We start from the raw sequence: 25,322 nt of genomic DNA, 5'->3' as shown, positions 1-25,322 counted from the left end.
TGACCTTCGTTGCTGCAATCTGCCCTGTATTATGTATGAATAATATCCATCGTTGGGATCACCGTTGGCGTTCGTTGGGCGTTCGTTGGCCCGGTGTGTACGCAGCTTAAGGCACACGTATTTCTATCTCTCGTCTTGACTCGACTCTTGCTGTCATAGTCATATTGTCAACACAATGGTCACCAACACCGCCTTATTTTAAATGCTCGGTTGCTCTGTGTGTTCTCTTTATTTTATTTTTATACTGGCAACATTGCAATATTGTGCGCTTGCGCGAACCGGACGAGAGACAATTTTTTGTCAAAATTCAGCACATTTCATTTTATCGATTGGATTGGGTGGCTGTCTTGGTTTCGTCGCCGCTAAAGTCTGTCCGCAGACTAATGCGACGGACCCTGTAACATTAGTTTATTTGTTAGTTTATTTTATTGTGGTGAAGTGATACAAAGTGTGCGAAAATGGGGTCGATGTTTCGGAGTGAGGAGATGACATTATGTCAGCTCTTCTTACAAAGTGAAGCAGCCTATGCCTGCGTGTCCGAGCTTGGAGAACTGGGCCTTGTACAGTTCCGCGATGTAAGTAGACAATCGGTTGTGAATTCCTCGTGAACATACCAACTAATGGTACCACTGCCAAGACAGTGCCAGACCACATATCTGACAGAGATAGACTGCAGATTTGGCGATCAGTAGCCTCATCATATTTGCTTTCGCTCCTAAATTTGTACCATAACTATGTTACTGATAAAACCATGGGAAATCGTTGACCTGGATTTGATTCTAAATGGATATCAGATAAGGATTAAAGCTCTATCTGCACTATACTGCACAATTCGTGTAATGAAGCTCTTTATCAATTGTTTTAATCTTGGGGGTGGATACCAGGGTGGTACTGTATAGGAAAATGAATAAAGTACTGTTGGGTACTTATTCTACATGTCCAGTTGTAGTAGCCATTTGTCTAATAAGCATAAAATTAATTTACTTACATTAAAGTTACTCATAAGTAATGTAAAGGAATATGAAACTTCCTAGTTTCAAGGTTTTGTATGAATCATACATACTACAGGATTTATCAATATCATTATGATATTGGTATTTCTCTGATTTCATAACAAAGTAGTTTGTAGCTCCCTATACTTAAACATTGTTTGAATGAAAATTTCTAATGCATGGATAAGAAATGTGAAATCTATGTTAAATCTGCTGAAACTATAATAATACAGTCATAATAATATTCCACTGTTGCAACTGTGATAAAAACACATAGTACCTACCTACTTCTAAATTTTAGTAACTCATTGATTGATATACTGAATTGGATATTTTTGTAAAACCTTATAGATTCTAATTAGGAATACTTATTGTAAAAATTTACAAGCAGTCTAAAAAATAAATTTGTAACCAGAAAAGTCTAACATTTTTACAGGAGAAATATTAACTAAATTGGGCTTTCAATTTCCATATAAAGTTTTTATTATGTACCTATTTAACATTGAGTGTAGTTTATTCACATTCCCTCAGAGCACAAAAGCTGCTTGTTCCGGCATAGGGGATCATTGTATAATACCCCTCTTATCTTACTGCTACTGCTACAGTTTACTGTGTGATCAACACAATATTTTGTCGCTTAGCAGGTGCTATAAAACATTATCTTACTATCTGTAGTCCTATTCCTAAAACTATTTAGTTAAAAGCTGATAGTGCTGAAATATTATATGAGGTTTATTATCAGTTTAATCACACTCATAGTGATTAAAATTCTTGACCTTCAAATGCTATAGTACAAATTTATATTCAATCAACAGGTTAATGATCCATATTCATTCAGGCAAGATTCTGGGGCCAGAACTGACACCCCAAGGAGAATACAGTACAGCAACCTTAATTATAACTTTTAACTTTTGCCCTAATCTGAAAACTACAGTCACTTAGGAAAACTACGATTTTTTAAAGATATCCTATATGTTAATAAACAACCTATGTCTACCATTGCCCAGCTTCAACAGCAGTGTTAAAAAACGAGACTTGGAAAACCCTATCTATTACTCACACAAGGACATAAGAGTTTTGGTTTTTCCACACATATGTATTTATATTATTATTTATACGAAAACACTGAACAGAAAATGCATTCCTGAAAACCTATATTAAGTAGCATACTTAATATAGATGTTACTAGTCTTATGTCTATCAACAAATAATTGTAAACACATTTCATTTCATAACCACAATCATACCGAAAATTTTCTCCCAAACACCTACATTAGTCCCAAAACAGGCCCCAACTAATCTCAAACCCCCCCGCAGTTGAACCCAGACGTGAACGCGTTCCAACGCAAGTTCGTCAATGAGGTCCGCCGTTGCGACGAGATGGAGCGCAAGCTTCGCTACCTGGAGAAGGAGATCCGGCGCGATGGCATCCCCATGCTGGAGATACCCGGGGAAAGCCCCGAGGCGCCGCAGCCCAGGGAGATGATCGATCTTGAGGTGAGATACCCTTGTAGAGCGTTGAGATCGAGATAGTATAATGGACAACATTTCATTTTCTTTACCCTATATTTTTATTAGCTGTTCGGAAAGGTTATAAAAAATTAGAGGACTCGTATTTTTTTATTTTGTATATACATTAATTTTTGCATGTAATTTTTAACTTTAAAGTTAATTATTTTAAAACCGGAAGTGACATCACATATTAGGCTCAATTTTTATTTTTGTGTATTGCCTTAGTCTCGAAAAAAAACATAAATGACACTGACAAGTGACATTTAAACTTTGTTTACATGCCAACCAACAAATGGGTCATTTTCAAATGACATTGATATTTCTGATGATACAAAGTAGGTACTTATCATTTAAAAAAATTAGCAGAAGCATTTTTTTCAGCTGTGTAGGCGGTGGCATGCTCTGGGACATATTAAATAGAGGTAATCTCTTAATAAGTACTAACCATTTTATATAATAAATTAAAAAAATAGTCAGAAAGTGTCCGAACAGAATTTATGAAAATGACCCAAATAAACAACAACGACTCGATAAAACGTCAACGTCAATCAAAAATGAAAGTGACAGTTACTTTGTTTTTAAATCTATAGGCTATGATCATCAAAATGCATCGCACCTGATGCATGACGTCATCAGGCCTTTTTTACTATTTTATGATTTTCTCGAAAATGATACATCCAAAAAATACAAAAACATTTTTTTTATGGCCTTTAGAGCTAAATCTCGAAATGGTTTTCGATTTATAGCAGCTTTAGTTTTTTGAAATGTTGTCCATTGGCAAATCCTCGACCAAAGAACAGCTAGCAATTGGCCGAGTGCTTGGCCGAGGACACTATCTCGGTAACTACTCGGTAGGTATAAGATGGTTTAACCTAAGCGTATGCCACACGTAGCCACTGTTTGACTATATTTTGACGCTGCGTCGCGTCGTGGTGTATTCTTCGTGTGGTTCCGGTACGGGTGAGTTGGTTGTTGGTCCTTAAGCCCGCTCCATACTCTCTACTAGAGCCGACTAGAGGTGTTGTCACAGGTCTCGACAAAACTGTTCACTGTTAAAACTACTAGCTAGACCTGCCGAATGGGGCCTCTACCTCTACTCTCTCGTATTTGCTCCGTCGCGTGCAGTTTTGTCGAGAGTTTGGAGCACACACTTGCACGACGAGTTGCAGGATTATACCTATATCCAATACTACAATTACTTATAATGATACGGGAAATTGGTATAATTAAATTGAATTCAAACCGATGCCGATAGAGTAAAAATAAAATAGAGCGGTATCAGACCGGTAAAACCGGCCATGGCAACATGTTTTGTTCAAGTGGAAATTCTCAAAAAGCTCAGACAGTAGGTACTTTGTAAACAGTCAATTAGATACTTACTAAACACACTTCTAAATAACTACTTAGAATACATAGATGTTGTACATCCTTACTAATATTATAAATGCGAAAGTAACTGTGTCTGTCTGTCTGTCTGTCTGTCTGACTGTCTGTCTGTCTGTCTGTCTGTTACTCTTTCACGCCAAAACTACTGAACGGATTTGAATGAAATTTGGTATACATACGGTGTAGACCCTGGGAAAAAACATAGGCTACTTTTTATCCCGGAATTCCCACGGGAAAACTTTTTAAGGCGAAGCGAAGCGCGCGGGAACAGCTAGTCTTTTTATAAATCGCTCGTAATGCCTGTACCTGACATAGGTATAAGTATGACACCCATAATAAATTATCACGAATTTGTATATGAGTGATTCAATCATGACGCTGAATTTGCTGCATGATGATATGATAATTGTATGTACATGCCTACATGTACATATGTATCTAATATCATCAAATTGTGGACCTTGTCGCTACGTAAATAAACACTAAACTTCGTCAACTAGATTCTGAATCTAGATTCTGAGTCATATTTTTTAAATAATTATATTTTCCTTAGGCAACCTTTGAGAAACTGGAAAACGAACTCCGGGAAGTAAACCAGAATGCCGAGGCCCTCAAGAGAAATTATCTCGAGCTCACAGAACTCAAGCACATTCTCCGCAAAACTCAAGTATTCTTTGACGAGGTAAGTGCCCTGATGTAACGTTATTAGTTATTACCTATTTTTAAGACTATGAGACAGAACAGTAGCCGCCACTCGAATTTCATATCTAATTAAAGAGCATACGGTGATATATGTATCGATTGTATGTTTACATAATGATTTTTAAGAATAGAGTATTTTGTATGACACAAACTGATATCTCAATTTTCATGGCGACAAGTCTTAAACAAAAACCGTGACCAATCGCGTTACTGAGCAAAGTGCCTATTGGCTACAAGGAAACTTGATTTTCAATTACATAAAGTAATTAAATGTCTAAGAAATCTAAGAATACATTTAGAGTCTCATTCCCAATCAATTTGGAGTTCAAGAAATAAATTCTTTACCGCACTTCATTATAACGATCGATCATTGTTAAGTTAATGATGCTCTAGTCTTATGATCTGTGACGTCAGATTTTATACCTACTTATTATTTACTATAATATCGCCGCATTTAATTAACGCGATAAGATATCGGTATCATGCATTAATATTTTTTTTACCTGTGATAAACAATCTAAAAGCCTGTCAACATACAATCTCATTTCTGATCGCTTATGACAAAATTTATTTTTTCTACTACTGTCTAAATAATCAATTAAAATAATTATGTACCAAATTAATAGTAACTTAGTAATCTAATGCGAATGAGATGCCCATAGTACCTGAATAGTACATCAAGAGTACAAACCACAAATACAATTAGTTGGATTCCAAACCGCCTACCGTCACCCCTTCGAAGGCCGTTTCGTACTACTGTTGTAGAAAAAAAATAGCTCCACAACAAACGAACTCGCAGATCTATTCAATGTTATTATTTAACTTATCTTAATTATATTTATTATAAGTTTACGCTTTATTTATGTCAATGTCTCACCATTCAATAAGTTTAGTTGGAATTATTTTATATTAACCGAGGTTCTAAGGGTCACCTCAGATGTAGACCTTAGCATGGTACAGCAATTTGGCTGACATCTATTTTAAACAAATCCAAAATCCGGACGTCTGAGTACCCTAAGAACATACAATTATTGGATAGTTTCATCAAAATACTAATTTTATTTTGCACTGAAATCACTCTGGCGTTGAATTTTAAATTTTAACCTTTTCTTCTGACGGAGGTTGTGGGTCCTTCTTTGAGTTTGGTTCTATATCACCAGGAAATCAGTGGAATTTACTGGTTTTACTGTTAGGGTGCAGTAAACATTTCCCACTGAATATATTTGGTATTGTTGTACAAATGTCACGGTCACAATTTTTTGTTCAACACATAATTGCCATGCCACGTCCGTCCTCAATTGCATTGTACGTATTCTACGTAACGCCACCAGAAGGCCATCACACAATCATTATACCGACAAAGAAATGCAGCTGATTCGTAATAAAGTGTGTCTGAACATAAATTGTGAGTTTGACGTTTGGACTATTTCTGACTTTGGCGCCACTTTGGCGTGTGTGTACACAAGATGGCGGACCCGTCGCGCGAGGAGGAGCAAGTCACTCTGCTAGGGGAGGAGGGCCTCATGGCGGGAGGGCAAGCGCTCAAGCTGGGGTATGCTCCGATTCAGATTCACTACAAACGCCCTTTGATGCGCTTTGATTTCCTCCCAAATCAAAATTAATGTTCTCCCTCAAAATTCACATCAATATCTTATCTGCGATTTGTATGGTGTGGAGTTCAAAGCATATCCTAGAGCCGTATTATATTTTCCAGCGCTTGTACTGTGACGCTGATACGGGAGACCAACAATCACCACTCAGGCAAGCATTGGAGTCGGCCGGTTTATTGTACATCATCTCTACATAACACCTCTCTTTGACTTCATGTGTGATGGAATGACAGCTTAGCGTAGCACTGCGGCAACATTCCCTTTCAAACGAAACGATCTAATATGATTTAGCTTTCTGGTTTATTGTCGAGTGAAAATTAGAGTCCCGTAGTCGGAGCGTGCTAACCAAGTGCTGCCTGAGTGAGTTTGACTAACAAAGTTTTTTTTAAACATAATTTATTTTTGAAGTCCATCAGAGAGGTTCTACGTGAAAGGTCGATAAATGGAGAAGGTTTATTTTAATCATTCTTAAGTTTTCTTATTCCGTCATGCTTTCTATATTGTTGTTTTTATCATTCATGCATGTCATACTATTTAAGTATTACCTATTAGAGTAGGCACATAGCAACGAGTTGTATGTAGACTGTATATTTAGTTTATTATTATGCCTTTTTTACACTGTACCTTAATCACAAAGTAATGAGTAGCCAAAACTAACTGGTTTGACGAAGTAAAGTTTTTTTGTAGCATCACGCGAAAACGACGACGCGTATAGTTGGCGCTACTTTTTTACTACAACAGACACCGGGGATAATGTTAAATCTGTCTGTGTTGTCCTCTAGGGATTGTTTGTCTGTACATCTGTGTGTTTGTCCGTTAGCACGAGGGTGGGGCCAATACCACAGAGTCGATGACGCGCGCTCTGATATCTGACGACCCGAGCCGTCACGGGGGGCACGTCCAGCTAGGGTATGTATGCGTGTACATACGAAGACATCTGAGATTCAACCGCCAGATACAAGGATATTGACTTTCCGTCTTAGGCCTCATGCAGCCATATTTCGCCTTTGCCATTCTGTACGTACTTATCTTGAAGCTTGCGGTGCTTTTCTGGTTTGCTCTTACAAACTTACATTTACATAGCTGTGTTCTAGTAAAGCTATCCAATATAACGATCTGTTTCGCACTTCGCGACGGTGAAACAACAGCTGCGTGCGACGCTAAAACGGGATGATCAATCAAGGTGCTCACGTAAACATGACAGATTGTTTTGAGAAGTAATCCAAGCAAGTTTACAAAGCAAATGTTGACAACTTCAGTTTGGGCGCGTGCGGCCTCTTGGGCAGACTTTAATGTTCAAAGGATTTACCTGAGCACCTCATTACCTTTCTGGCGATTATATTTCTGATAAATTCTGCGCTGTATGATATGATTTGAAAAGACTTTGTGCAGAAACTATCAGTTGTTTTCCTATAAATAATAGTAATGTAAAGTTAACAGACTCCCCATTCAACTAAAATTGCATGTATCCTAACGACCAATTTTCACAAAATCAAATGTTACAAACTAAATGTTAAAACAAATACAAATCTTTAGTGAAACAAGACGTTCCAGAAACATAATTTAGTTTTAAAGTAATGTATATAAAGTTTGGTTTTAATCGCTTGGTTTATTCCCTAGTTTACGGGATAAGCAAGAATCGTTGGAATTCCTGCCTTGGTTAGTATGAATGTATAAATTTAATGTAGTTGGGCTAGCTGTAATGTGATGGGTAATACTATTATGGTCTTCCTGTATATATTATAGATAAGAAAACATTATTTATACTGACTTTGGTAGCTGACAAAGTAGACATTAATCATTGTTACGTAGGTATTTGTAGTTCATTGTGTTTTGAATGATGGTTTGGGTCCATAATGCATGATCTGTTAAATGTAAGTACTTATTGTTACCGTGGCGTGAACGTGTTACTGTACCTACGTTAAGTATTGTTATACGTACATAGGTGTATCTCATTTCATCATTATCAACTGTTTTGTCAGCTCCCAAATCAAATGTTTTACTAACTCACTTGTGCTTTTTAACACTACACCATATAAAGGCTTACCACTATGTCTAATTCAATTTGTTACTTCAAATATATTGTGTCTGTATGTGTGTGGAAGGTTACTTGGACTTCAAGAATAGATAATGGACCTAGGTGCGACATTGTAAATGCTAAATTTTAAGTCAATTCGTATTCACATCCCAATTAAAATAGAAAATATGAGCTAACGACTGATCATGCCTAGGAAACACTAACAACAAACTACTCATGGGAATGTGAATACGAACAGTAAATATTCTAAATTTTCCTTTTTTCCGCAAAAAAGGTTTCTAACAGCGTCTTGGTACGAGTGCATTAATCTATCTTCTTTTGTGTAATATATTTTTGTTCACAGCCTATTGTTCATTCACAATGTGTAAAATATATGTTACATTAAAACTTACTTAACTGAATAGAGCACCAGTTTTAAATGCACAGAGTTAAGAGTCCACACAAACTGGGTTTTGATTTTACTTCACAAAATATCACTACTTACTAATAAAAGGCAACGGAAGAGAAGAAGTAGCAGGAAACTCAATTCATCCGGAATTCATGACATAAAGCAGTACTTCATAATATCGTATCGTTTTGTATCCGTACGTCTGAAAACGATTTAGGTAGGTTTCCATTCATGTTCCAACCTTGGATTCGCTAAGTATGGGTCGTTCGTTATCAGGTGGCGTTTAGCATCACAATGCGTCTTTTGATTTCGCCATTTGTTCCGTGTAGTTATTAATAATTCGCTGCTATCACTCGTCGCACCGGTGTTCGTACCGAGCGAATGGTGACGTCAATGCAGAGTCGACGCTACCTGACTCTCTCTTATTGGCCAGAAAACGTCACGAAATGGAGAAAGGGAACGTTGTTTTTCTAATGCTCCAAAATAACTGCTGAATCGACGCATTACTTATTGTTTCTATTCAACACATTGATGTTTCAATATTACTTACCAAACACAAATATTATTGTTATGATGCTGTGCCGTGTATGTTTTATCAATATCTCACGTCGATAACATGACTTGTCTCACTCGAGTCTGGTCAATTCAGGGTAATTCAGCGGATACATTTGCCGATAAGATTGACAATACGAGCTAAGAGATTTGTTCCAAATATGCAAATGATCTCATTTAGTTACAAAGCTGCAAATGTTTCGTCGATGATAGGGTTAGTCCCCTCGTAACATGAGTCACGCAGTCTTGTAACACTACAGTTATCTGTGACATATCTGGGAACGTCAACCTCTGCATCGTGGTCGTGACTGACACTTTGGCATAACTCTAATGGAAAAAATCCATGCCTAATGGATATTACAAATAAGATATTTTTGAATGGTATTTTGGTAACGTTCGTGGGAAAGATCTTTTTTCTGCTTGTATAGTTATGGAAAAATTACACGATTTTCTACCAAACCAATACATACTGGAATAACAGTTTATAAACATTAAACACTAACGTTTTAGCACGTGATGTTGAGGTGTTATTGCATAATTACCTCTATGTAGTATATGGGTATTATGTATATTGGCGAATGAACGAAGTTATCAACTGAATAATTTAGTGAGATAAGAGAGTTGGGCGTTTCGTTTTGTAATCAGCAAGCAATTTGTATTCAAAATGAGTCGTCAACGCATTGCAAACCGTTGAAACTTTTTAGTTTAAAAGGGTCGGCCGATTGAAAAGTCTAATTTAACAGAAGCTGTCAACGGATTTATAAATATGTGAAATGCCCGTAATATCAAATTATCGTTATTCTGTCGTTAATTTGTAGCCATTGTGAATGAACAATACTATGTCCACTTCACGTAGATGTATGCACGCATGCCAAGATTTCATTACGAATGGCCATAATATGCATCTACGTTTAGTACCTATAATCGATCATGTATAATGAATTCAGTCTTATTGAGGATATTGATGTTACTTCATTAAACTTATTTATTTAGGTAACTACCACCATCACCTCATTATTTACTATGACATAATGTTCTATTGGTTACCAAAAGCGCCTCGGTCGCCTGGTCCAGACAGCGATTCTTGGTAGTCTGCCAAGGAAAAATGCCGGTGCTGAACCGTAAATGCAATTTTTGCAAAACTTACCGTAGCCTCTTCTATTTAAATCACATTTTGCTGTATCAATGACAGTTTGCGTTGGCTGACTCCAGCAGAAGATGTCCACTCATTCGTTTCAACAGGCCTCCAATGACTATAAATAAATTGTATACTTGGAAATATTCACGTGAAATATTCTAGATGTTTTGCAAACATGTAGGTAGTTGTGTCGCTAGAAAATCTAGTACGGACTAAAGGCGATCGTGAATCACGGGACAGTCCTGTATAAACCCGTGAACACGTCACTTTCCACTTGATTTGCATGAACCTTATTTGCAGTTCACGTGATGATACGATAAACACATGTGTAAATTCTAAGGTTTAACTACATGGTACACACCACTCAGTACGATTCGCACATGCATTATATACATTTCATTGTGAAACGGTCAAGTGATCTTACTGTTACATAGATACTTAATTGGCATAATGTACCGAGCTATTGATATTAGTAGGTTTCAAGGACTACTAATTACAAATGGTTTACTCTTCGTGGTTTACCAATGTTGAGGGTGAACCTCAGTTAGAATATAGCAGAGTAGTGATGATGATACTATTACGACGTCAGTTGACGCATAGTTAAATTTAGTTACAAAATTACAAATGTCTCTTGCTACTGGAGGAAGTCTCCCGCAGATATGTTTTGTTTGTTCACTTGATAAAGGTAACAAACTATTTGCCAACCTTGCTGGTTGCGTTATTTCCTTCATTTCCTTACGTTTAAATCCATGGAACAAATACGACACAGTACACTCACTGCAGGATTTTTGAAAATATTATGAGTAAGTAGGTTACTACCTACCTACTAAAACCAAAGTGTAGAACTTGGTTTATCTTATCATCGTGATACAGTGATTGTACAATTTGATCTAAATCCCACTTACCATTTTTTCCAATGTAATCTAAATGGATACTTTATCTTAAATGTCTTGTACCTACAGTTAAACGCAAAATGTTAAGTTTTTGCTTTTAATCTTCATTTACCAATACTTATCTAACTACATATCTGCGGACTTTCGTATCTACAAATTGATACTATTACCGTCTCGTAACATCATTCACAGTTATAATGTATCATTTTACAAGGAAAATTTCGAGTAAGTACTTGAAGATATCGATTGATAGTTGGGAAATATTTCCAAATAATATCGATCAAAAATTGTATCCATGTCAACGATTATTTGTTAGTTTATACGTAAAACATTGTTAAGTACTTATCTTTTACGGATAAATTATGTAATTTCATTGTGTGTTTTAAAGTAGCGCATTGTTATAAATGTCTTGAGTAAATACATTAGCGGTAAGGCTGTTGCTATCAGTTAGAGCTTCCACAAACATCTTGTTAGGTCATAATATCGTTTTTAAGAGCTGTTGAATTAACTGCTCCTGAGATCTTAGTCTTGATAATATCCGGAAGCAACCGGAAACTTACATAATGTTTGTATTTAAATACTTAACAACTACTGTATAAATGAATCATCTCGTAATATCAATATCCTCATACGTGCAGGTTGTACATAATTATGTTAAGATTAAGTTTTATGATCATTAATTCCAAGTGAATATAAAACCATCCCCTCTCTAAGTTACAGACTGCATGCTGTATAAATGATTAGAATTCTACAACATTTTATTAATATCCCCTGTCAGTGCCATCTCCGGTCAGTTAATCATGTATTATCACTTACCAGTATAATGGGAAGGACAAGCTTCATGACTTATTAAGTATGAAGGTAATTTATCCACTTGGATGCCACTGTAAATACCGACAGTCTACATTCCGTAAACTTTAAATTTAGATTTTGAACTATATCCGTTTAAGGGCTGATTTTTCAATGCTCAGATAAAAGTTATCTGGGAATAATTCTGATGCTGTCGCGTCTGAATGTTTGTAGACAGAAACAGCAACAATTTTATTCCTCAGATAACTTTTATCTGACTATAGAAAACTCAGCTCTTTTAAATTGTCAAAATAGTATTAAACTAACCACCAGTCATCAGTAGATAGAGTTATTGAAACTGGCAGTTCGTCTATTTTCGGTGGTTATCCAAATTACCTTCATATTTTGTCATCAAGCCATTATTCCCTGAGCCTTGCTAACACCCGTCCCTGTATAGTTTCGTCGCTGGCGTGATTCTTCGCGAGCGCATCCCCGCGTTTGAGCGCATGCTGTGGCGCGCGTGTCGCGGCAACGTCTTCCTGAGGCAGGCCGAGATCGAGACGCCGCTTGAGGATCCTTCCTCGGTAAGTGATGTCTTTTAATGCCATATGTAACGGTATGTAACCCGCCGACGGCATCGTTATCGACGTAGATAAACGTCAACATAACGCATTTAGGCGATGAGATTGGTGGAAATAAGATACATTAAAAGAGTTTATCTACGTCAATAAAAACGCTGTGAAACCCTGTCTAGCCGTCTAGAATGCTTTAAATGATACTCAATGTTACTCATATCTACTTATATCCATTAATGCCTTAAACTTAATGATATGAATGATAAAAATCGTGAACATGTGACATTCCTTGATTAATATACCTAAGCCATGCCCTTTTCTGGTGTTTATTTAACTGTATGATGTTCCGTTTTATTATATTTTTCCTACTGGAACAATGTTTTTATATTCGCGGGTATTAGAAATACATATGCCGATAACCTACCTATGTTATTTCCAAGAACCTTTTAAACGCTTAGGTGAATTGTTACGTATAGAATCTGTAATCTGTACGTAAATGTGCTATGTGCATTATTTATGCATGTTAAAATCATACCAGCAAAATGATTCCTTGTTAACGCTGAACCGTAAACATCGATCGTTTGCAATAAAAGTTTCATAAACAGTCAGTTTTCGAACGTAAACATCCTACATCTTGTACTGAAACCGCAAAATTACCTTGCCATTTAGGTAGAGTAGTATTTGTATGATTTACTCTATGATCATAAAACACTTTAATGGTCCATACAATCCAACCAAGAGAGCACACATGTTTATGTCCCTATTTACACATAAACACAATCAGCCAATAATCATTTACTCACTGGAGGTGTTCAACTAAAACTCACAAAACTTCCCATTCCAGTCGGACCAAGTATACAAGTCGGTGTTCATCATCTTCTTCCAAGGAGACCAGCTGAAGACCCGCGTCAAGAAGATATGCGAGGGGTTCCGTGCCACTCTCTACCCGTGCCCGGAGGCGCCGGCTGACAGGAGGGAAATGGCCATGGGGGTCATGACTCGGATTGAGGATCTTAACACGGTAAGCCTATCCTTATGTAGGATGTGTCGGAAAAAAGATATTAGGATATGTCGGAAGAGGGAAAGATATTTAGTTGATACACTTACTTAAAATAAAGTAGCAGGAGAGTGAAAGAAGAAACGAGATTTGTCATGCATTCGTTACGTTTAAACTATAATACAACGAGATAGAGTCATGGTTACTGCATAGTTGATCGTCGCGAAATGGCCATGGGGGTTATCACCAGGATTAGGAACAAAGCACGGTAAGACTCCGCTCAGTTGTTCCCTTAAATTTATTTATTTATATATTATTTATATAAATTTATATATTTATGAATCAAAGTCAGACATAAAAAAATGCTTGGATATTGCTTTGGATGTCAGATTCAGAGGCCATTAGTTACCTGCAAAAAAAAAGGTTTACATTTTAATTGAGCTATTAACGTAATAGACTGTCTAGAAAATCAATAACAATTAGTGATAGGTAATTCCTATAGTATAGATAGTTATTTTCCTCTTATGTACAAGTATTTATCAGGTAATAACAGCTGTATAGTTTATTTTATTGCCTGAAAAATAGTACTACATAGCATATCTAATTTTATTTGTTCAGACGAGGAGAACTTAAAATACATGTAGCTCGGATAACTTTACGATTTATTTAAATGAAAACAATATATACTTACCGCTACTTAATGTAAATAACCAAGGAAAGATAAAATTTTATAGTTATAATTATGTATATAATTTTAAACTTAAATGTGTTTTACTAAGCATTATTTTAGTAGTACTGATTTAAAAAATAATAAACTAAACTACAATTTTAAAGTTAGTACCTACTGTTAGTAGTAGAACTCAGTGTACTGACAATATTTTAACATTTTAAGTATGATACATTAAGCTGATTCCACAACCAGTATCCGAATATTTCTACGCCGATTAATGATACGCCGAAAAGCTACTAATTTGAAACCCAATGCAGGTCGCACAAGTAGGTATGTAGTAGGTTTTACTTGCATGAATTATAATAATTATGTGCCTATCGGCCACAAACACCGTGCCAGGCATATAGCATAATAATTATTCTAGTTTCATGTTAATAAACCTCAGGCCTCGGTTTAGTGTTCTACGCGCTACTACAAGGAAAATTTTGTAATGATAAAATATTGCAAGTTCTTGGTAAATATTAAACATAACTAGTTTCCATTTTTCATTAAAGGTCTCACGACCGCATTGGATATTCCGTGAATAATGGAGCTAAAGGCACAATTTTTAATACTTACTAGCACTATCAAAACTTACATTTATTTGGAATAATATGGAAAATGACGTTTACACAAACAACAATTATAAGGAAAAAATTCGAACCAATTTATTAAAATCGTTCTCCATTGGGCAGATAAGTATTTCCCACACGTGGGTGGCTCGTTTGTGAGTCACCGCTGCCTGCCCCCTTTAGGAATCACAGTTGTGAACATAATTATTATAGGTACATTTTAGTGTTACATGTGCGAATTGTGCAATCGACAGCACGACATCTATACAAAGGAGACACAGGCGTTGCTATAATGCTCCTGTGGTCATTGGCATAGGACTAAACAAGAGCACTTTGTAGAGTAAACACTTACAGTATAAACAGTTTATTACACTCCGCTTCTTATCTCAACCTTGTTCGCAACGTTGGACAAACGTCGGCACATCTAATTGATCGGACCGAAGATTTATTGCTATGTACTCGAGCGTTATACAGGAATTACATGGTGAATTATCCTTGTCTTCACACATTCGTATGTAATCTATACCTAATGCTATTGTGACTAGAGTTCAATATTTCATTTGCTCCAAGCTCAATTAATGTAAATGCAGATCTTTACTATATAATATCCATGTTATAAAATAACATTATAAAACAACATAAGAAAACTATACCTTGCGATTTGTTGAATAGAATAGAATATGACTTTATTGGTCACCACAAAATAGTAAAATTACTTATACCTAAATTAGTAACAATGATCAAAGAACAAAGTAAAAGTAGTAACAAAGATCTGATGTTACGCGAAAGACGAAGAGAGCTCACTATATCGCCTTCTTTTCTACATCAATTCAACCACAAATCCGTTCCAGGTGTTGGGTCAAACCCAGGACCACCGTCACCGCGTCCTAGTCGCCGCGGCTAAGAACATCAAGAACTGGTTCGTGAAAGTGCGCAAGATCAAGGCCATCTACCACACGCTGAACCTGTTCAACCTGGATGTGACGCAGAAGTGTCTCATTGCGGAGTGCTGGGTGCCCGCGCTGGACCTGGAGACCATTCAGCTGGCGCTGAGGAGGGGAACGGTTAGTTTTATTGTTTGTTTTTATTTGTAGGATACCCTAGAGGTAGTGGAGGTAATCAACGTAGTGCGCATTAAAAGAGCGGCATTGTATGACCATTTATTGGATGCGTTAGGCTCAGGGGCGTATTTACCCTAGGGCTAAAAGGGCTACAGCCCGGGGCGGCAGGCGGCGAAGGGCGGCCTTGGACTTTAGTTTGGAAGATTAAAAAAGTACAGCACAATATTTTAGGACGTAAGCCTAGAACGGCCCGGCCCTGAGCCATCTTTCCAAATGTTGATTTCATGTCTTAAGAAATATGAAAGCCGCCTTCGTTCTTTTCTGAACCGGTGGAATAGTCAATTTTTTTCCGCCTCGGTATTTTTTTGAAGGAAATCTGCCTCACTCAGTTGCCCTGCACAAGTATATTTCTAAACGTTCTAAAATGTACTCGTCTACCCAGAAAAATATTTTTTTTTCTACGGAAGATATCATTATCTATGCAAATCTATCACCACAATGTTCTTATACATATGTAGGTCGCGGTCGGTAGGTACTCTACACTTCTTCTTCATTCGTGTCAGTGAACATGCGAATTTTTAAATTTGTCCAGTCCAAAACGAAGCAACTTTGATAGCATTCTGGTTGGCCTGGAGTAAGTCTTCCCGAGTGCAGGTGGAGGGGCACAGGGGGCAGGAGAGTAAATGCTCCATAGTCAGGGGGGCGGTACCACAGTCGCATAGGTTGGTACGGTCAGGTGCAGAGAAACCTGACCCCCCTCTCATACTAACAATGCTTCTGAGGGGGGTCAGGTTTATCTGCCCCTTTGTACCAACGGTATAGCCCCACTCGCAAATATTGTCCTTGCAGCAGCCTACCTCTGCTCGCAACCGATTTAGAGTCTTCCAAATGTGCCAGGGGAGACTGATACCGGGAGCAAGTTTTTCCTCCAGAGGTAGGAAGGGATCCTAGGGCTGCTTTGCCTCCCAGAGCCTTAGCCTTGCGTTTTGTGGGTTTTCATCCGTTAAGGACACCTCACTATTTAGAAACGCTTTGCGGCTCTTAAGGCGGGAAGGTGCGGCGGTATGTGAGTAAAGTGTATGTCGCATTCTTGTTTGCCTTTCTCAACAGAACATGCCACTTTTCGCCGTATGCTAAGGGGTGCTATCCCAGCCAGAGAGTAGACTTTGTAGAGCGGTGTCGGTTTGAGGCATCCCGTTACTATACGAACTGTGTCGTTAAGAGCAAAATCTACTTCTCTAGCATGGGCGGACCTTGTCCATATCATCATCAGCCAATAATCATCCAGTGCTGGACATAGGCCTCTCCCAAGGAGCGCCACAACACTCGGTCCTCCGCCTTCCTCCTCCAACCACTACCGGCTCTACCCGCCTAAGGTCGTCAGTAGAGCGGGCAGGAGGGCGTCCCACGCTGCGTTTGCCTGTTAATGGTCTTCACTCGAGAACTCGTCTACCCCAACGGTTATCGGTTCTTCGGCAGATATGACCAGCCCACTGCCACTTCAGCTTGCATATTTGGACAGCTATGTCGATAACCTTAGTTCTCTGACGGATAACCTCATTTCTGATACGATCCATCAGAGAAACCCCAAGCATAGCTGTCTCCATAGCAAGCTGAGCGACTTTAAATTGGTAGACCAGTCCTACCGTCAGTGTCTACGTCTCTGCACCATACGTCATCACTGGCAGGACGCACTGGTTGAAGACTTTTGTCTTCTGGCTCTGAGGAATGGGAATCTTGCCCATATGGGGCAGGCAAATTCGGCTGAGAAGCAGAGTGCTAAGCTACTTGTTCGTAGAACTTGCGGAGAGGCGCCCCAGCTGGTAGACCTTTCTTCTTGGTGTTATGGCAGTGGGTTTTGTACATGAGGGATCTATCCAGGGTCACTCCGAGCAGTGCTGGATTTTTTAAGTATGAAAGCAGGCCTTTGTTATTTTCTGAACCGATGGAATGGTCTATTTTTTTTCCGCCACTGTATTTTATTAAGGAAATTTAAAGAAAAAAAAATTGCCTCACTCAGCCGCCAAAGTTTATTTCTAAACGTTCTAAAATGTTCTCGTCGTCTATCCAGAAAAATCTTTTTTTTTCTTTGGAAGATATCATTATCTCTGCAAAGTGCAAATATATCACCACAATGTTCTTATACATATTTAGATCGGTAGGTACGGTCAAGTGCAGAGAAACCTGACCCCCTTCTCATAATAGCAATGCTTCTGAGGAGGGTCAGGTTTTTCTGCACCTTACTGTACTATACACTGACTGCTCTTTTTTGTTTTCTTTTATTCCTTGATGGGGCGGAAAACTACAGGAGCCCAGGGCGGGCAATCTTTAAATACGCCCCTGGTTAGGCTTGGTATGCATCGAATCCGTCTTATTTTAATACACAAACTGTCGACACAGCAACTGTGCCCCGAAAACCACGCTATCTTTTTAGGTATTTAAAATTATTATCCATGGTTCCCTGGTAACTTTGAACCAGCTAGCATAGTGATTAACACTGTTCATCGTCAATCGACTTGGAATTAACTACCGTTTTTTTTTTAAATTGAATGGATCCACGTTTATCATTATGTTATTACTACACGTACGCAAATGAAGCCTACTGCGTTATGACCACCAGGAGCGCAGCGGCAGCTCGGTGCCTCCCATCCTGAACCGCATGGAGACGGCGGAGGACCCGCCCACCTACAACCGCACCAACAAGTTCACGTCCGCCTTCCAGCACCTCATCTACGCGTACGGCGTCGCCACCTACCGCGAGGTCAACCCCGGTGAGATATACGTATTGTATGGCCGTTGAGATAATGCCTTTTTGACATTCGAAATCACATAGATATTTTGATAACTGCAAAGGAAAACCAACTTTACTTACCAGACATAATCGAACGTCAAAAACGCATTCTCTCAACAGCTGAAGCAACTAAGTACTTGCAATGGTTTCACACCATAATGGATTGTGGACATTATGACGGGTCGCACTTGTAGCGCGTTAGTTGCTCCATGATTTATATGGAGCAACTAACCCATGGCGTCCAATCTCATTCATTGTAATTTGTGCAGATTATAGTGCTCTACTAAATATTGTGCTCTCCTAAACAGTGACACATCACTCACAATATTTTCTAACCTAAACACTTTTCATACAATAAATAACTAACTAACTACTGCAATTAATTGTTCATAGGGCATTTGGCAGCACTGCTGATTTTTTATAACTGATCGATATTTATACTCCATCACCATATGCCATCGCCATGACTTTTTTGCGCAATCAAACCCTTAGTGCCATACGCAATCATCACTATATTATGGAGAATACTCAATCACTTTTTACACAATAATAACCTTACCCCTCTCCCGCAGCGCCGTACACGATCATCACGTTCCCGTTCCTGTTCGCGGTGATGTTCGGCGACCTCGGCCACGGCGCGCTCATGGCGCTGTTCGGCTTCTGGATGTGCTACAAGGAGAAGCCGCTGCAGGCCAAGAAGATTGACAGCGAGGTCAGTACGCCCGCTAGGTGATTGTGTATACAGGGTGTTGCAAAAGTGGTATACTAAGCCGAAATGGGGTGACTCTGCGGGTCATGCTGAACAACTTTTGTTCTACGACTTTTGGAAATTCGCGACGGGGTGACCACCTTATTAACCGCCTTTCCGCTTAGCATACCACTTTTGCCGTATGTATATTATTTATGTCATTTTAGAGAATATGTATATGGTAGCAGGATGCAGAAGTATTTTTGTTTTATATATTAATTAATTTTAGATAAAATACTGAATCAGCTTATTTTAGATAATACATTAGAAAAAAGACTGCGGAAAAATTACTCATACGTTCATGAACTCTAGCGGATAAACAGCTAGTAACTTTGATTATTTTTCCCAACAGATCTGGAACATATTCTTCGGCGGTCGCTACATCATCCTGCTCATGGGTCTGTTCTCCATGTACACGGGTCTCATATACAACGACATATTCTCCAAGAGTCTCAACATATTCGGCTCGGCGTGGCGCGTCAACTACAACGAGTCGACGCTAAGAGAGAATAATCTGTTGCAACTGAACCCTGATTCGGAGGATTATCTGCAGACGCCGTATCCGTTTGGAATCGATCCCGTTTGGCAGGTTAGTTGTTGGTTTTTTATGTAATTTTATATGCAAGGTATATTATGTACAGTATATTTGTTTTCAAACGTCGAGTTAATAGAGCTTACATGCAGTCTACGAATTCGGGTATTCCAGTACACTGATAGCCAGATTAAAGTATTTAGATATCATTTTATATATTCGCATAGCAACATGGCTTTTGTGTCATATCCTTAAAATCATTTCCGTTAACGGAAACTGTTTGCCGGCTACTCATTGATAAACCTGTATAACAAACTTTTTTTTTTAATTCCAGCTGGCCGAAGCGAACAAGATCATCTTCATGAACGCGTACAAGATGAAGATCTCCATCATCATCGGCGTGTTCCACATGCTGTTCGGAGTGTGCATGTCGCTGTGGAACCATCTGTGAGTATCGTGGCTGCGATGAATGCCTTACTACTTTTAATAGATTCTGCGTATGCCGTATGCTAAAGTACGATTACTCTATGGCCATTAATTAGCAGACCATCGTTATTACTACCGCCATGAAGTCCCCGCGCACTAGGCAGCGAGATAAAGGTGCAGTAAATGCAGCCTTAGGCGTCTGACGGCGACGTGACGGATGTGTGGTGGACACACGGTTAAGCAAAATGTATGTACCGCTACTTCGTCGCAGTCATCTCGTTCTCGGTGACGGCGGCGGTGGACAAACGCTCTTATCCTTACTATCCGACGTCGTCCAATCCCAAGTATTTATTTATTTATTTACCTATTCATTTAACCCGCAGGTACTTCAAGCGGCGCATCTCGATCTACGTGGAGTTCATCCCGCAGATCGCGTTCCTGATCCTGCTGTTCTTCTACATGGTGCTGCTCATGTTCATCAAGTGGACGTCGTACGGCGCCACCGTCGGACACTTCGGCAGCCAGGACCCTGGTGTGTGCCTGCTTGTGTAATCGCTATAGGGCAATAGTAGTGCACCTACTTCACGTATCCTGCAGATATTAGGACTTTTCCAAGGAGCGGTACAATACCCTTCCTTTCATTCACAAAGCTAACTAATGTAGTTTATCATGTGCAGTAAAAGTGATAAGGATTCTGCAAAAATGCAGTGCATGGGTGCGTTGAAAATGCTGCCAATCCTCTCATTATGAAACAGATTTAGCAGAAGTTATAGCCATATAGGAAAAGATTGAATAAGGTTTTTATTTCATATGTAACTATTGCCATATATGTATACTTTGCCATGTGTTACTAACCCAACAATGACAGGTTCAGCCATCAAGGTTTCAAAATACATAATACCACGTATTTAAAGACATAGTTTTCACCTCCAAAACCCCTAACTAACCGTCCCAATCTCCACCAGAAATCGTGAAAACGAGTGCGTACTGCGCGCCGTCGATCCTGATCACGTTCATCAACATGATGCTGTTCAAGACGGACGCCAACCCGCGGCCCGTGTGCGACCCCAACATGTACGCAGGGCAAGTCGGCCTGCAGAAGGTATGTCTTTAACATGCACATTGCACAACAGAGTAAAAGTACATAATATGTATAACAAAAAGTTTAATTTTCTAAAAGGTGAAAAAGGCAGGTCCGTTATTAACGTTGAATAAACTCGTTTAATGCGCGTCCCAACAATCACACCGTACCGCACAATATGGCGAATGGAGATATAATGTAGTTGATCTACGTGAATGAAGCACCCGTGCAGCGGGATGACAAACGAAGTGATCGAGAGGTTGGGATTATAGCGAACTTAACATTCCGTTCCGGCACTCGAGAGCTATGAATAAAGATTTACCCAGTTTTAGAACTTATACATACATAGTATAGAAAAATTTACTCCTTCTTGGGCTATAATAGAAGCTAATTTATCATGTCACTTTTAAGTGAACATTTTGATAAAAACTCATATTTTTCTTTTCAGTTCTTTGTGATTTTGGCTCTGATGTGCGTGCCAGTGATGCTGTTCGGTAAACCCTACTTCATCATGCAGGAGCAGAAGAAACGTGCTGTAAGTATACTTGTACTATCTTATTTTACAAACAACACCATATAATGAGGAATCCGTACACAATATTAGCCCATAATTATCATCATTAGCCGGCAATGAAAATGATTATCAACTCGGGACGCTCCGAGGAATAGAAAAACTCTGTAGCACTTAAGTAAAATAAAGACAGACATCGGCCTTCTTCGTAATGTCCTCTAGTAGAAGATCGTTTATGCGATAACCGGGAAGCATGGAATGCTACACTGGACATCTCTACCCCTGCGCTACAATGTAAACCTTATGCCACATAACCACAATGTCCACCACGGGACGTGATGGGTTGTGATGATGATGCCACCTAACTTAAATCTCATTTACCCACAGCTCCAAGGCCACTAGCCCACCGACAGAGCGTTCTACCCTTAGATTAACGAGGTTTTACGCCTATCCCACAATAATAAACCTTTTCATTTCATTTCCGCAGCTCCAAGGCCACCAGCCCATCGACGGCGCGGCGGAGAACGGCGCGGCGGGCGGCGCCGTGGTGCCGGCCGCCTCGCACCACGACGAGGATATCACTGAGGTCTTCATTCACCAGGTACGTAAAACTTGATCATTCAGTACTATCATCATCATTAGAAAGAGGTGCAAAACACAGACATATAGGCATGTCTGTGAGTGCATAAGAGCTTCTCTGAGTGTGATATACATAGGCGTTCCTAGTTATTTTTCAGGAGGGCAGTCCCTCTGCCATTGCCATGGTGCAGATTTTAGTATAGCTATATCGGCTATCTTTAAGTTATCTACCTACGTACGTTTAATTAAATACGAGTTTATCTCATAGGCAAAGTACCTTGCCAATGGGGCAAGTGTCCCGAGTCCCATACTAAGTAATACACTCGCGAGCAATGAAAAAGTTCCACGCTTCAAAATGCCAACACCAAAATAAATATATGTTTTTTTTACGTCTTAAAGTATTTTGATTCTATGTCACTGGAACTCTGTTATTGCTCTCAAGTGTATTTAAAATTAAACCAACCGTAGCAATAATCCATCTCTTCACCCAACATTTCCCCTCCCACAGGCGATCCACACGATCGAGTACGTGCTGGGCAGCATCTCGCACACGGCGTCGTACCTGCGGCTGTGGGCGCTGTCGCTGGCGCACGCGCAGCTCGCCGAGGTCGCCTGGAACATGCTGCTCAGAGAAGGTGACTAGTGGTTCTGATTGCATTAGGGTGCCTGTCCATCAGTGAGGAGCGGGGTAGCGGAGCGGTGTGCGTGGTAAAAATCGTCGATGAAATTGCATAAAAACTAGGCTCATCCAATTTCATTGGTCGATTTTACCTCGCACACCAAGTGGCAGCCCTAAGGTTGCAAGTTTTTAAGGCTCAGTAAGGTGGGTTGGCAATGGGAAGTACAAAGTTGGTATCATTAAAGGGTACCTTACAGGAAGTAAAAATTCAATTTTCTTAATTTTGTTGCAAATCTGTCTCCTCCGCCGTTAAGGTGACGGAGTAGTGTGTGATAAATATAACTCAAATAAATAAATCAAGTTATGAACGGCTACATTGACAATAATATAATGTTTATACAGCAAAAGATCCCACATATTTAAAATCTAACATCAAAATATTACCATAAAAACTCCAAATCTAACAAACCATCCCCATCATCCCCCCAGGTCTGCAACACCAGGGCTTCCAGGGCGGCATCGTGCTGTGGGCGGTGTTCGCGGGCTGGGCCGCCATCTCCGTGTCCATCCTCGTGCTCATGGAGGGCCTCTCCGCCTTCCTGCACACGCTGCGGCTGCACTGGTCAGTATTCTGAGAGTGAGGGCAAGGAGGTTGAGTTCTAGTTGTTTTGCTGGCTGGTTGGAAGACTGCGGCTGCACTGGTCAGTTCTATCCACTAATGGGAGCCCTCGGGGAAGTTTCCTTGGGCCAACTCTTTTCTTGGTATACATTAACATAACTTACCCATAACAAACATTACTTATTTCACTAATGATACTGTGTTGATATTTTGGGGTTGATATTGATATTTTACTAGTAACAAATTCGAACTGTTCTAAAGCCAGCATTGCTTGATAAAAATAATTAACTTGTTAAGTACACATGATTAATAGCGTAAATGTTTATCCGCAGGGTGGAGTTCCAAAGCAAGTTCTACGCTGGTGAAGGGTACCTCTTCCAGCCGTTCTCCTTTGAAGTCATCCTGGACTCGGCCGGTCAAGAGGTGGAGTAAAGCGCACATGCTGTGTCCATTACCACTATGTTCTATTTATAACCTACTACGCGATTCACTTAGAACTAGACAGCTATTATTGTTCAATATCTCAATAGCTTTGCTGCAAGATGCAAGACACGTCTTTTAAAAACTCAGTATTTTAGAGATATTATTTTTGGCAAAGCTAGTAAAAATGTAATGCTGTTGTTCTATAAATTATATTCGTGTCTGTATGCTGATAACTGATAACCTACATTAGTTATCAGCTTGTTAAAAATTCGTGTTTTAATAAAGTCTATTTGAGGTATTTCCAAACTTGGGATAAGATAAATGTTATAGAGGTAGAGCTCTGATAAGTGTTTGAAAAGGTTTATCTTTGAATTTCAATTAATTTAAATGAATTATAGTGGTTTGTGGATGTATCCGTGTATCTAGCTTTATAGTTATGTTCATTTTTTTATGAAAAGACACCAGATTTTATCAGAATATCAAAAAAATGTTAATTGAACTACAGTTAGTGCGTCCTGTTTTGTATTATTTTGCTACTTATGTATTTTTTATTAATAAACGTACGAACTTTGTGATTGTGAGTAGATTTTTTTTTATTTTTGTCATTCCTACTTTTTCACTAAGAATATAGGTAATAAAAATACTTAACTATTTATAACAATGTTTTTCTTGTACTTAAATCTACGATTATTGAAAAATTCATATCTTGCCGAGTAAATTAAGGCTCTCTTTGATGTAGCTGTTATTAAAAGTATAAATTGTTAATAAACCATTCCATACTGTTCCGTTTAGAAGATGCATGCGTTGGATATAGATTTAAAATAAATATATTATTGTAGCATGACAATGCGTTTTTTTTATACATTCAGTCAAAAGTACGATTTCCGCCTGGTGCATAGCAAATTGATGTCTTTTTGAATCAAAGCACTTGTCATTATTTCCTGGTTTATGTCGAAAACCGTAAGATATCGAAAAACTAATGAAAATTTGGTACCCCCTACGAGGATACACCCCTGCAATAGGGGTTGCTCTACACGTTGGACCCATGTAAAACCGGTCAAGTCAAAATCTACGGTTTT

General features: G+C 38.9%; 1 protein-coding gene across 4 annotated transcripts; it reads left to right on the top strand.

The window, feature by feature from the left end:
* Positions 1-277: 277 nt before the first annotated feature.
* Positions 278-24,824, top strand: LOC105391500 (V-type proton ATPase 116 kDa subunit a 1). Of its 4 annotated transcripts, XM_048622977.1 has the most exons (19): positions 279-575; positions 2,310-2,489; positions 4,444-4,572; positions 7,023-7,111; positions 7,823-7,861; positions 12,458-12,584; positions 13,420-13,596; positions 15,705-15,917; positions 18,535-18,685; positions 19,278-19,417; positions 19,806-20,042; positions 20,320-20,432; positions 20,795-20,943; positions 21,377-21,513; positions 21,941-22,027; positions 22,491-22,604; positions 23,091-23,217; positions 23,691-23,823; positions 24,153-24,824. In XM_048622977.1, exons 1-19 carry the CDS (start codon positions 459-461, stop codon positions 24,250-24,252), a joined length of 2,559 nt encoding a protein of 852 aa, XP_048478934.1. In that variant the 5' UTR covers positions 279-458; the 3' UTR covers positions 24,253-24,824. The 4 variants fall into 4 exon arrangements, with proteins under 4 accessions (XP_048478937.1, XP_048478934.1, XP_048478935.1 ...); XM_048622978.1 differs by lacking the exon at positions 7,823-7,861; XM_048622979.1 differs by lacking the exons at positions 7,023-7,111; positions 7,823-7,861 and adding an exon at positions 6,059-6,144 and having other exon boundaries at positions 281-575.
* The last annotated feature ends 498 nt before the right edge of the window (positions 24,825-25,322 follow it).

The sequence above is a fragment of the Plutella xylostella genome, chromosome 9, assembly GCF_932276165.1.
Source record: "Plutella xylostella chromosome 9, ilPluXylo3.1, whole genome shotgun sequence".
Taxonomy (NCBI): domain Eukaryota; kingdom Metazoa; phylum Arthropoda; class Insecta; order Lepidoptera; family Plutellidae; genus Plutella; species Plutella xylostella.
The sequence above is the reverse complement of the archived record's forward strand: the minus strand, read 5'-3'. Positions and strand labels throughout refer to the sequence as shown.